General features: G+C 52.7%; 4 protein-coding genes across 4 annotated transcripts in view; 3 read left to right on the top strand and 1 right to left on the bottom strand.

Annotated features, from left to right (window-relative positions):
- Positions 1-701: 701 nt before the first annotated feature.
- Positions 702-1,998, top strand: LOC103233042 (metallothionein-1E-like). The gene is made up of 3 exons (XM_007993378.3): positions 702-830; positions 1,421-1,486; positions 1,835-1,998. The coding sequence occupies exons 1-3, from the start codon at positions 803-805 to the stop codon at positions 1,924-1,926; spliced, it is 186 nt and encodes a 61-aa protein (XP_007991569.2). The 5' UTR covers positions 702-802; the 3' UTR covers positions 1,927-1,998.
- Positions 1,999-3,207: 1,209 nt separating this feature from the next.
- Positions 3,208-4,716, top strand: LOC103233041 (metallothionein-1E-like). Its single transcript, XM_007993375.3, has 3 exons — positions 3,208-3,372; positions 3,886-3,951; positions 4,493-4,716. The coding sequence occupies exons 1-3, from the start codon at positions 3,345-3,347 to the stop codon at positions 4,582-4,584; spliced, it is 186 nt and encodes a 61-aa protein (XP_007991566.2). The 5' UTR covers positions 3,208-3,344; the 3' UTR covers positions 4,585-4,716.
- An 896-nt stretch (positions 4,717-5,612) lies between these two features.
- Positions 5,613-6,950, bottom strand: LOC103233040 (metallothionein-1H-like). The gene is made up of 3 exons (XM_007993374.3): positions 6,852-6,950; positions 6,206-6,271; positions 5,613-5,840 (listed from the first exon to the last, which is right to left on the bottom strand). Exons 1-3 carry the CDS (start codon positions 6,877-6,879, stop codon positions 5,749-5,751), a joined length of 186 nt encoding a protein of 61 aa, XP_007991565.2. The 5' UTR covers positions 6,880-6,950; the 3' UTR covers positions 5,613-5,748.
- Positions 6,951-8,677: 1,727 nt separating this feature from the next.
- LOC103233034 (metallothionein-2-like) overlaps positions 8,678-12,630 on the top strand; it is a 46,383-nt gene continuing 42,430 nt past the window's right edge. The window contains exon 1 of the mRNA XM_073015398.1: positions 8,678-8,802. Coding sequence (XP_072871499.1) covers positions 8,775-8,802 — 28 coding nt within the window. The 5' untranslated portion in view covers positions 8,678-8,774. The remainder of the gene's footprint in view (positions 8,803-12,630) is intronic.

Genomic DNA, 12,630 nt, shown 5'->3' on the forward strand with positions numbered 1-12,630 from the left:
GACATCCCACATGTCCAGAACTGCCAGCCGGCAGTGGGGGTGGCCAGCTAGACTGTGGGGAGCATGGAGACTTATCTGCAAAGGAGGACCTGGACAAATGTGCCCCCACATCCTCTCAGGCGAGGAGAATGGACGGGAGAGATAGAGGACAACCCGTGTTCCCCGTGTTGCTGTGTACGGAGGAGCGGGTCTGAGGGACCTAGGTGTGCAAGGGGAGAGGCAAGGCGGGAGGCGAGGAGAAAAGAAAGCCACATCGGTGGCGGGTGCTCTACACACAACTCCCTGGCTACCGCCAGCTCCCCGCTCCGTACTCAGCCAGTCCCGGGACGGGAACAGGAGGGCTGCACCCAGACTCCGAGACAGGCCCAGCTGAAAACGGCGGGGCGAGAGGTGGGGTGGAGACGCCCGCAACGCCAAAGCTGGGGTCCCGGAAAGCGCGGGGAGGAGGGTGGAAGGCAACTTCGCGGAAACTGGGAAAGGCTGCCAGGACCTAGGGGACACCCCGTACCGCCGGACGCACAGCGCCTCCCGTGCGAACGGGCGACAAAGGAGCGGTCTCGCCGCGCGTCCCAGCGGAAGAGATGGTGCCCCCGGCCCTACTGCTGCGCACAGTCCAGCCCAGGACCGCGGGCTGCGCGAACCCAGAAGGGCGGGTGCAAGCGCGGGACAGGGCCTCTGCGCCCGGCCCCCTCCCGTGAGCCTAAAAGCAGCTGTAGTCTGTGGCGCTCCACCACGCCGTCCGCGTGCGCCTTGCAGTCTCTCCATTTCTCTCCTGAGATCTCCAGCCTTACCGCGGCTCGAAATGGACCCCAACTGCTCCTGCGCCACTGGTAAGAGAAGCCCGACTCTGCGCCCCGGGTTTCCCATTTTCCAGCCCCAGTACAGAGGGTCTCTGGGTTTGAGGAGGTCGCATTTTAGGTTCGGAGCCAAAGGGGGCTCCTTTACTTCCTTAGGTGCTTTCTACCTGATCACGCCCCTGAGAGCACTGCCCTCCTCCCTGGGCCTCTAAGTCAGAGTTAAGGATACTGAGGCGCAGGGCAGTCCTGCTCCATGTCATCCAGTTGGTCAGGGTCCTGCTAGCTGGGCCCCCGTGTTCTCTAGGCTCTGAGCAATCAGAGTGGAGAGGGGGCTAGACGCATAGAGTCTTCAGGATTCCGGGACAGAAGGTTGTGGCTCGCAATCTCAGTATTTCTGGGTGGGGTGTGCAGCAGGGACCTTCCCGGTGGGGTGAAACAGGAGGGTGCTTGCCCTTCCCAGCGTGAGGGAGGAGGACATGGGGCTTCTGTTCCTCTGTCCTGAGTGGGGAAGGAGCTTTGAGGGCTGGCCTTGCACAGAGGAGGGGGCACTGGAGACTCATTGACCCCCTGCTGTACCTTCTGCATCTCACTCACTGCCCACTGCCTTTTTCTCTTCCTTACAGGTGTCTCCTGCGCCTGTGCTGGCTCCTGCAAGTGCAAAGAGTGCAAATGCACCTCCTGCAAGAAGAGTGAGTGAGGGGCCATCTCCAGGAATCTGGGGCTGTGGCTAAGGTTGGGAGGGAACCCAAGGCTGACAGTGAGTGCATCCTTCTGGGGAACTGGGATTTCTTTGCCCTCATTGCTGTTTCATTCCCCCTCCAGGCTTTCTGCCCTGAGTTCAGATGGGGCAGGGAAGCTTTTATCTCTTGGGACACAAACCCCAACTGTACCCCCTATGGTTTCAGAACAGAGCTGTGCCAGAAAAAAAAAAAGCATCCTCTGGGTCTGGCGTCTGAGCTCGAGCCAGGCTTGCTATTGGGTCAGGGAGGTGCCTGGTCCAGTCTACTGCCACCTCTCACTCTCCCCTTCTTCTCCAGGCTGCTGCTCCTGCTGCCCCGTGGGCTGTGCCAAGTGTGCCCAGGGCTGCGTCTGCAAAGGGACGTTGGAGAAGTGCAGCTGCTGTGCCTGATGTGGGGACAGCTCTGCTCCCAGATGTAAATAGGGAGCAGACCTGCACAACCTGGAGGTTTTTGTTGTTTTTAATATAACCCTGAGCCATTTTCTGCATTTCTTTTTATACTAAATATGTGAATGGCAATAAAAGAATTTTGACTTGAATCTTACTCTGGTCTTCTTTGCGTGTTTTGGAAAAAATGGAATGGGGAGGGGGTTAAACCGCGAGTTTAGATACCAGACTCTGGATGGAAATGTGAGCCACTAACATTGTGAAGACTTTCAGGCCAGCCAGGTTACTTCACTGAGTTCACACTTCTGTAAAATGGGATTGCACTGTGCACACCATATGGGTGGGGACCACACACGATCGCTTCCAGTCTCATGCCAAATGTAGCACAGAAACTGCATCCCTCATTTTTATTTTCTGATTTTCCTGCCCAACCTCAGATCCACATTGGATTTGAGGCTTAAAAGTGGCTACAATGCTGGCACTCAACTCCTCAGATCCTTGAATCCTACAAGGGTGCTATGATTTGGATGTCTTGTCACTGCCAAATCTCATGCTGAAATCTGACTTCCAATATTGCAGGTGGAGCCTGGTGGGAGCTTGGGTCGTGAGGACAGATCCCTAAAGAACGGTTTGGTGCCATCCCATGGTGAAGAGTGATCTCTCACTCTGGCAGGTCACTCTAGAGCTGGCTGTTTAAAAGAGCCAGGCACCGTGCCCCACATCCTCTCAGGCGAGGCGAGTGGACCTGAGAGAGAGGCCGACCCGTATTCCACTTGTTGCTGTATACGGAGGAGCGGGTCCCAGGAACCTAGGTGTGGACAGGTACAGACAAGGCGAGGGCGAAGAGAAATGAAAGTCATATCGGTGGCGGGTGCTCTGCACACAGCTCGCTCTCTACCTCACGCTCCCGGCTCCGCACTCAGCCAATTCGGGGACCGGAGCACGAGGCTGTGGCTGCACAGACTTCGGGACAGGCATAGCTGAAAACGGTGTGAGGGGTGCGGTGGAGACTACCTAGACGCCAAGGCTGGGTTCCTGGAATGCACGGGGACTAGAGTGAAAGGCAACCACGAGGAAACTGGGAAAGGTAGCCAGGACCTCGGGTACGCCGCCTACCCCGGGCGGACAGCCATTGCAGCGTGAGCGGGCGCCAAAGAGTTGGGTTGGTCCCGCGGTCCGCACTGAGCAGAACTCAGGGAACTGTGCGCCTGGCCCTTATGCTGCGCACAGCCCAGTCCAGGACCGCTGGCGGGGCGGACTTAGCAGGGCCGGTGCAAGCTTGGGGCGGGGCCTTTCCGCCCGGCCCTTTTCCCCTTAATATAAAAGCAGTTGCTGACTGTGGGGCTCCATCACGCCTTGCACATGCTCCCTATAGCCTCTCAACTTCTTGCTTGGGATCTCCAGCCTCACCGCGGCTCGAAATGAACCCCAACTGCTCCTGTGCCACTGGTAAGGGATACTGGCTTTCTGGTTCTTAGGGTACCTATTTCCCCAATACAGGATAGACGTCCCTAAGAATAGAGGTGTTTTTTGAGTTCTAGCTAAGTGGAGCCATTCACTTCATTGATCTAGTGCTTTTCCTCTCAGCGCCTTCATCACCCCTAGAACATTCCTATTCTAATACCTCCCATTTCAGAGGCGAGAGGACTCAGGCTCATAATTCTCCTGCTTCATGTCACCCAGGTAGTCAGGGGCTGCTAGGCTGAGCCCCAGTACTCTGTGCAGTTCCTGGGATGGATGGGAGACAGGGGTTAGTCAGGGGTTGTTGCCTTTTCAGGATTAAGGACATAAAGCCCATCCTAACCTCTAGGGATAGAAGTAAGGTCAGGCTTCATGGTGCCCTGAGTCCAACAGGAGCTATCTATCTATCAGGCCTGGCAATGCACTCAGTTGGGAGTATTTGTTGACCAACTGCTGTTATCTTCTGCATCAAATTCACTAATTTTTTCCTCTTCCTTGCAGGTGGCTCCTGCACCTGCTCTGGCTCCTGCAAGTGCAAGGAGTGCAAATGCACCTCCTGCAAGAAGAGTGAGTTCGGGGCCATCTCCAGGAATCTGGGGCTGAGCCAAGTCAGAGGCAGGAACCCAGAGCTCAGCAGGCAGGAGTAGGCCAGTGGTCAATTTCCCATCTCCCCTTCCCTAGCAACTGATTCAGGATCAGAGCCAGATCTTTAGACATGATTGATTCCCAAATTTCATTCTTAAAATAGACAAACTAAGGCCAAGAGAGTGCAGAGTGCACCAGCCTGCCAAGCACAGACATGACACCTAAGGACTTTCCTCACCTAAGTGTATGGTTTTGGGGAGCCAGCCTTCCTTTGCCCTTGATAACCCCAGTCACTGCCTCTCCAGGCTTCTGCCAGGTCTGGGGCTCAGATGTGGATAAGAAGCTTTTCACAGAAGACCCTCACTCGAAAGATCCGCCACTTATCGCCCATCTCCAACAGTGCATGCCATCCTGAACTAAGTGTCCTCTGGGGCTGGGGACAGAGCTTGAGCCAGGCCTGTTTGAGGGCAGGGAATTCCCTGGTGAAGTCTGGTCTGACCTCTCACTCTCCCTTGTTCCCCAGGCCGCTGCTCCTGCTGCCCCGTGAGCTGTGCCAGGTGTGCCCAGGGCTGTGTCTGTAAAGGGGCATCAGAGAAGTGCAACTGCTGCGACTGATGTTGGGAAGGCCCTGCTGGAAGATGTAGAAAAAGCAACCTGCACAAACATGGAATTTTTTCCCATACAACCCTGACCCACTTACTGTATTATTTTTTATGAAATATGTGAATGATAATAAAATTGTTGACTTAATGTTGGCTCTGGTTTTCTTTGTGTGCCTTGAAAATACATCTTGCTGGGAATATGCTGGTTTGAAGTAGTCAAGGAATGGAACTTGAAAGAGGAACAAACTCAGCCTGAACTTGGGAGGAATTTCCAAAGATTCAGAGCCAAGTTCCAACAGGGAGCTCTCAGGGTTCAGCGAGTGTCCTGAGTGTGCTGTCTGTGACGCTGGCTAGGCCAAGCCTGATGCTTCCTCATGAGAATGTCCTGGCCTGTGCTGCTGAAGGTGTGTGGTCCACAGTGGGGCCAGTCTGCTGTTTCCAGTTTGCAATGCAAATCATCCATGAACGTATGTGCAGAGTTTGTAAATCTTCCATTTTTCTGTTATTTGTGTATTTATTGAGTTATTTTGTGTGTAAAATGTAACAAGTGGGTTCTATATTTTGTGTTTCGTTATCTTCATAATTAATATTACTTTATTTACAGAGGTTTAGATCTGGGATGGATAGAAAATGAAAACTGTCTCTTCGCCATGGAGTCTGAGAAGCCCCGTGTAGGCTTCAAGCAACTCAGGCATTGGAATCCACCCACTGTGGTCACTTCCAAACCTAAAATCTGCTGAGGAACTGAACTTGGTCAGGGAAACCTGAGAATAAACACGAGGAATGGAGAAGTCTCTGTGCCACATTTAACATGATTGGAGCTGATCGCGTATGTCTCCATGCTCATATGGAAGCATGATCCGGCACAGTGCAGGTGCATTTTACAGAAGATGGAGGTCTGTGATGTAACTGGGCTTGCCTGAAGGCACTCAGACTGTTAGAGGCTCACATTTCCATCCAGAGCCCGGTCTCTAAACTCCCAGTTCAATCTCCCACCCCAGTCCCTTATTCCAAAAAATACAACAGGAATCAGAACCAGAATCAAGTCTGTGTTTAATTATTATTCGTATATTTCACAGACAAAAGGAATGTAGCCAATGGGTCGCGGTTGTAGAAAACAAAATCCTGGATTTCACGTGTCATTCTGTTTTCATCTGACAGCAGGGCAGTCCCGACATCAGACACAGCAGCTGCAGTTCTCTGACGCCTCTTTGCAGATACAGCCCTGGGCACACTTGGCACAGCCCAGGGGGCAGCAGGAGCAGCAGCCTGGGGAAAAAGGGAGACAGAGGTCGCAGCAGACTTGACCAGGGAGCTCCCTGTCCCAACAGCAGGCCTAACTCGAGCTCAGACCCCAGCCCCCGAGGATCCTTAGTTCAAGATGACACGGCTTTGTCAGGAGACAACTGGTGGATGTTGGAGTGAGTCTTCCTGTGAGAGACTGCCCAGCCCCACAGGAACCCTGGACAGAGCAGAAGACTGGAAAGACAGTGCTGCTGCCTTTCGGGGCCAGAGGAAGGCCTACAGGGACAAGTGAAGGCCAGTTCCCCAGAAGCAGGCATTCAGGGCCATCCTTGGGTTCCCTTCCAACCTTAGCCACAGCCCCAGATTCCTGGAGATGGCCCCGCACTCACTCTTCTTGCAGGAGGTGCATTTGCACTCTTTGCACTTGCAGGAGCCGGCGCAGGCGCAGGAGCCACCTGCAAAGAAGAGAAAAAGCCAGTGAGTGGTGAATGAGATGCAAAAGGTACAGCAGTGGGTCAATGAGTGTCCAGTGCCCCCTCCTCTGTGCAGGGTCAGCCCTCAGAGCTCCTTTCCCACTCAGCAGAGGAAGACAGGCCCAATGTCCTCTCCATTCATGCTGGGAAAACCAAGCACCCTCCATTTGTATTCCAAAGTAAGTCCCAGGCTTCAGGCACAGCCTGGGAAGACTCCGACTTCCACATTCTGTCCTGAACCCCGAAGAGGCAATGTCCCTTGCCTTCCATCCAATCCAGATGCTCAGAGCCTGGTTAGATAATTGGGGCCCAGCCAGCAGCCTCGTAACCAATGGGGTGATGTGGAGCAGGACAGTCTTAAGCCTCAAGACCCTCAATTCTGACACAGAGGCACAGGGAAGAGGGCAAAGCTCTCAGGAGCTTCGGCAAGAGGAAAGCACCGGATGAAGTAAAGGAGTCCCCTTCACCTCAGATTGCAAAATGCGACCTCCTCAAACCCAGGGACACTCTCCATGGTGTATGGGAATTTGGCATCCCAAGACAGAACCCAGGCGCCCCTTACCAGCGGCGCAGGAACAGTTGGGGTCCATTGTAAGCAGAGGTGAGACTGGAGTTCCTAAGCGAGAAGTAAAGAGGCGGTGGAGCAGGTGGAAGGCGTGGTGCGGCTCCACAGTCAGTGATTCTTTTTATAGTCAGGGGAGGGGATCGGGAGCAGAGACCCCGCCCCGCCCTTGCACTCACCCTGCTGAGTCCCAGCCGCCTGCGGTCCTGCAGGACCAGGCGGTGTGCAGCAGAAGGGCCGGGCGCAAAGCACCCTGAGCGCAAGCGGTCGGTGTGCACCGCCTGGCCGCCCCTTTCGCAGCGGCTCGCGCGGGAGGCGCTATGCACCTGGATGAGCTGCTTCTCTCACCCTGCTGGGCCTTCCCAGTTCCCCGAGATTACCTGCTACTCCCGCTCCTTGGCATTCCGCGTGCCCCGAGATCGTGACCTGCGCCCCACACCCCCGGGCCTGCCCACTCCCTTCACGACGGCTAAGGCTTTCCTGGAGTCCCAATGCAACAGCCGTCTCTTGTTCAACTGTCTGGAGGAGGGAGCATAGCAAGAGAGTAGTGTGCGTAGTATAGGCAGAGGATGCGACCTTCGGATCTCTGGCATTGCCTGTCCCTGTTCCGGTCCCTACCTCAGTTCTTCCACCACGTTTCTCCTGTGCACAGCAACATGGAAGACACAGGGCCCTGTCTCCCTCCCATCAAAGTATACTTATTCATATCCCTCTATGTCTCTGTTTTGCTTCCAGGACTGACCTTGATGCTTGGTTTTGTTGAAAGATTTCAATTAGTGAAGAGATAAACATACCTAGGCCATAGGGAAACTTCATCACTGACCTCTCTCCCTTAAGAAGCTGACAGGATTCACACCCAGCAGTGCCACTTCCCAGCCCTCTGACCCTGGGCTAGTGGCTTGAACTCCTTGTATTGTCATTGTCCAGATTAGGAATACGGGTTCATAAATAGAACACATGTCTCTTTATGGTTGCTGTGAGAGTTCAAAGACAGAAAGTGACTAAACAAGACCAAACACAGACCCATGTAATGTAGAGTAATAGGAACATGAAAGGAAAAATAACCAGCTCTCTTGCTTTCTAATTTAATGCAGGATCTTCATATCACCTTCAATGATCCCTCTTCTAGGGACATCCCACACTTTCAAAACTGCCATCCTGTAGTGGGGTACCTGGCTAGGCTGTGGGGAGACCCTGGAGAGATTTATGCAAAGGAGGACCTGGACAAAGGTGCCCATTCAGCCCCTCAAGAGTGGAGAATGGAAGAGAGAGAGGCAGAGCCCTGTGTCTTCTATGTTGCTGTGCACAGGAGAAACGTGGCCAAAGCACTGAAGTAGGAACCGGGACAGGGAGGACAAGGCCAGAGATGTGAAGTTAGCACCCTTGGCCTACCCTTTGCACACTAGTCCCTTACCTTGTTCCTTGCTTTGGGAGATCCAGAAAGTGGAGCACAAGACTGGGGTTACCCTCGACTCCAGGAAAGGCTTAGCAATTGACTAGAGACCTCGGCGTTGGTGAAGTTTGGGGGAAAGCCAGAATACTTGGGTAGGTGGAACGCCAATGGGCGGATGTAGCAGGCAACCTCAGGGAAGCTGGGAAGGCCCGGCTGGGTGAGAGAAGCCGCGCACTGGGGGCACAGCGCCTCCCTCGCCAGCCGGTGCGAAAGGGGCAGTCCCACGTTGTGCACCCAGCTGCGCTCCAGGGACCTTGCGCTTGGCCCATTTCCTGCTCACAGCCCAGCCCAGGAACGCGCGCGGTATGGACTCAGCGGGGCGGGTGCAAGGGCGGGGAGGGGCGTTTGCGCCCGACCCACTGACCTGACTACAAAAGCAGCCTCTGGCTGTTGGGCTCCACCACGCCTTCCACTTCCACCACTGCCTCTTCCCTTCTCCCTTGGGAACTCCAGTCTCGCCTCGAGTTGCAATGGACCCCAACTGCTCCTGCGCCGCTGGTAAGGGGCGCCCGGGTTCTGTGTCTTGGGATGCCAAATCCCCAGACACCACGGAGAGTGTCCCAGGGCTTGAGGAGTTCGCATTTTGCGATCTGAGGTGAGGGGGACTCCTTTATTGGTCCAGTGCTTTCTTCTTGGCCAAGCTCCTGAGAGCATTTTCCTCCTCCCTGTGCCTCTGTGTCAGAGTTGAGGGTCCTGAGGCTCAAGGCAGTCCTGCTCCACGTCACCCCGTTGGTCACAGGGCTGCTGGCTGAGCCCCAATTCTCTAACCTGACTCTGAGCAACCGGATTGGATAGGATACATTGCAAGGGAGGGGACATTGCCTCTTCGGGGTTCAGGACAGAAAATCGAAGTCGCAGTCTTCCCGGGCCGTGTCTAGAGTGGGACTTTCCTTTGGAGTATAAATAGGAGGGTGCTTGTTTTTCCTAGCATGAAGGGAGAGGACATGGGTCTTCTCTTCCTCTGCTCTAAGTGGGAAAGGAGCTCTGAGGGCTGGCCCTGCACAGAGAAGGGGGAAGTGGACACTCATAATTACTAATACTTTATTTACAGAATTAATTACTTTATTTACAGAAGTTCTCAGAACACAGCTATGGCAGATTGTGCAGCTGGCTGAGCATGGTGATGTTCCTTAGGAAGGAAAGAGTCCTGGATTTTTTGTTAATGACAAGTTAGTCCGTCCATTTGGGGAGGGAATACTATTTGATGTTCAATCAAAGAGGAAGATGAGTCTCCTTGCCTAGAAGTCAGGACCACACTTACCTGCTGCTTCCCCGTGAAGCGATTTCAGAAGGCAGACTGCGCCTAGGGCGTGGGTTTTGTTGTCAGGCAGTCCTAGTTCACAGCCCACTCCACCACTTACTGGCTGAGTGGTTTGGGCAACTCACCCAAACTCTCTGAGCATCCATTGCCTCATTTGTAGAAAGGAGATTATTCTCAATGCAGGGATTAAATGAGAGGGTGGGCCGGGCACAGTGGCTCATCATGCCTGTAATACCAGCACTTTGGGAGGCAGAGGTGGGAAGGTTGTTTGAGCCCAGGAGTTTGAGACCAGCCTGGGCAACATGGAGAAACCCCGTCTCTACAAAAAATACAAAATTATATGGCTCTGGTGGCCTGTGTCTTTCTGAGCTACTCTGAAGGCTGAGATGGGAAGATGGCTTAAGTCCAGGATATAGAGGCTGCAGTGAGCCAAGATTGTGCCACTGCACTGCAGGCTATGCAACAGAACGAGACTCTGTCTCAAAAAAAAAAAAAAAAAAAAAAAAAAAAAAAAGGAAAAGAAAAAGAAAATGAGAGAGTGGCCTGGCTGCTGCCTAGGTTTTAATAAACAAAGGTGATTATGATCATTATCTCTGCACTGGCTTTCTTGGAATAAGATACCATTAACTCTACCTTGTCCCTGGAGAAGTTCTCATTGGTTTGGAAGCATTGCTGTGGATGGAATGCTGTGGAGGGGTTGCATCCCCAGCTGATCCAGTGCCAGGAGGAGTGTGGATGTCCTCCTGCAGAAAGTCCTCTGTGATAAGATGCTGCCCCAACATTTGAACACACATAAAGTCCTTTCCCATCCTTCATGTCATTTAACCTTCATGCAACCTGTTAAATGAAGGTCACAAGCTTCAGGACAGGGACAAAAAATATTCAGGGGCTGGCATGCTTGAATCATCTTTCAGAGGAATAAAGCAACCTGCCCAATGCCACACAGCTGAGAAGGAAAAGGATGCATGAACCTATGGTACGGCTGGCCTCTGGCCCTCCCTACAGCTGGCAGATCACGGCATCCCTGGATGCCAAACCCTGCCCATCTTAGTTCAAAGCTATAAGGGGCCTTGGAGATGAACAAATTTTGCTCTTCACTTGAGAGATAGGAACTGAAGCCCAGAGAGGCCATGGCTATACACAGCCATCTGACTGCCAACTCAACGTGCTTCCAAAGCAGCCTCCCGGCCAGATGTTCAGCGTCCTCATCTTTGTGTTGACTTGGTGGCATAGAGCACGGGGTAAGGACATGATGCTGCAGTCAGCCTGCGTGAGTGCAAATCCCACCTCTGCCACTTTGTGTGTGACGCAACCGCTGTGTGTCAGTCTCATCAACTGGAGAATAATAATATCTGACTTGTAAAATTAAATGATTTAATTCATGTGAAGAACTTAGAATGGTGCCTGGCAAACAGTGAGTCAGGTATAACATCAACTGTTGCTTTTTTTTCTCTCATTATACATCGCATGGGGCATATTTATTTACCCACAGACAAAACAGCCAGGCCAGATGTGCTCACTTGTGTATCCTGTTATTCTCATCTACTACATGAACATGTGTCCTGTGATCAAAGGGGCATTCGCTAACATTAGGGATATAAACCTATAAGCATGATTCCATGCCTCAAGTCAGATAAAAAAGAATATCATTTCTGCCCTCACAGTCACTGTACTTTACTTAACATACAATATTGAAATTACTAATATTTTCCTAAATGTATTTTCATTTAAAGCAAACCCTTTTCCAGAAGCGAAAATGAAAAATCAGTCTTATTCCACACATAGAAGGTAGTCAGAAGAAGTATAAATGTGTGTTGTATGTCTGTGTATATATATTACAGTTATAGATTGCTTTTGTCACAGCTCATGGTTCAGCTTGTGGCTTGACATTATTTAAAAGATTTCCAGCAATAGGGAAATGCTGATGACATACCCGAGCCAAAGGAAGGCCTGATCATGGACACTTTCTCTTGAGAGGTTGGCTAGATTCAAATCAGTGGCAACTTTTCCATTCTGATGTTGAGCAAGTTGCTTAAACTTTTTGGTATAGCTGTCAGATTAGTAAAGTGGGTTCATAAATAGTATTTCCCTTTAGGATTGCTGGGAATGTTCAAAGAACCAATGATTTAAGGGGGCCTGGCGAAATCTAAATGTTATATGACAGCATGGAAGGAAAAGAGAGAGGCTGACCCGTGGGTGCCAGGTTCTGTGTACAGGGGAAATGAGTTTGAGGGTCCTAGGTGGGAAGAGCGACAGGCAATGCGGTGGGGAGGGTGGGGAAGAAACCAAAGTCACAGCCAGCCCGCACATCTGCGCACTGCTCACTTTCTCTGCTCCTGGCTCCCGCCAATGAAGAAGGTGAGCACGAGGATGGAGCTGCACACGGACCCGGGAGAGGCAAAGCTGATGACGAAGGTGCAGGGCGGCGATGGGGAAAACGCTACCACCTGGGAATGTCACGTACCTCCAGGAGCACAGCCCCTACCGCGAGCGGGCACCAAAGGGGCGTCCCCCGGGGCCCACCAGGCTGCATTCAAGGGATGGTGCGCCCCACTCGCCTGCTGCGCACATCCCAACCCAGGACCGCAGGCGCAGGGGATTCCGCTTGGGGGTGGGGGAGGGGATGCTCTGCACCGGGCCCCCTCTTCTAACTATAAATTGAGCTCCCGGTTCCTAGAATCCACCACGCCTCCCACCTGCTCCACTCCTTCTGCGCCGCTCTCTTAGAACCTTCAGCTGCAACTCTCGAAATGTACCCCAAGTGCTCCTACTCCACTGGTAAGAGATGCGGGGTTTCCGGGCCTTAGGATCTCCATTTTCATTCCAGAGGATAGAATGTTCCCGGGGCAGGAGGGAGGTGCATTTTGAGCTCTTCCTAAAGCGGCCTCCTTTACTTTGCACTTCTCGTGCTTTCTCCCTGCCAAGCACCTTCATCACCACTTAGAATTTTGTCATTTTCCCAGCGTCTCCCCTTTCTAAGTCGAGAAGATTGAGGCTCAAACTGCCCTCCTCCGGGTCACCCAGATCGCCAGTAGGGTCCTGGGCTGGGACCCAGTGCTCTGTCC

The sequence above is a fragment of the Chlorocebus sabaeus genome, chromosome 5 (assembly GCF_047675955.1).
Source record: "Chlorocebus sabaeus isolate Y175 chromosome 5, mChlSab1.0.hap1, whole genome shotgun sequence".
In the NCBI taxonomy this organism is placed as follows: Eukaryota; Metazoa; Chordata; class Mammalia; order Primates; family Cercopithecidae; genus Chlorocebus; species Chlorocebus sabaeus.

Bases quoted from the DNA above. Each gene is read 5' to 3' on its own strand.
- LOC103233040 (XM_007993374.3), bottom strand. From the start codon at position 6,879: ATGGACCCCAACTGTTCCTGCGCCGCTG. The intron at 6,272-6,851 runs GTAAGGGGCGCC...TCTTCTTTGCAG, and splicing joins CAACTGTTCCTGCGCCGCTG to GTGGCTCCTGCGCCTGCGCC. The intron at 5,841-6,205 runs GTGAGTGCGGGG...CTTTTTCCCCAG, and splicing joins ATGCACCTCCTGCAAGAAGA to GCTGCTGCTCCTGCTGCCCC.
- LOC103233041 (XM_007993375.3), top strand. From the start codon at position 3,345: ATGAACCCCAACTGCTCCTGTGCCACTG. The intron at 3,373-3,885 runs GTAAGGGATACT...TCTTCCTTGCAG, and splicing joins CAACTGCTCCTGTGCCACTG to GTGGCTCCTGCACCTGCTCT. The intron at 3,952-4,492 runs GTGAGTTCGGGG...CTTGTTCCCCAG, and splicing joins ATGCACCTCCTGCAAGAAGA to GCCGCTGCTCCTGCTGCCCC.
- LOC103233042 (XM_007993378.3), top strand. From the start codon at position 803: ATGGACCCCAACTGCTCCTGCGCCACTG. The intron at 831-1,420 runs GTAAGAGAAGCC...TCTTCCTTACAG, and splicing joins CAACTGCTCCTGCGCCACTG to GTGTCTCCTGCGCCTGTGCT. The intron at 1,487-1,834 runs GTGAGTGAGGGG...CTTCTTCTCCAG, and splicing joins ATGCACCTCCTGCAAGAAGA to GCTGCTGCTCCTGCTGCCCC.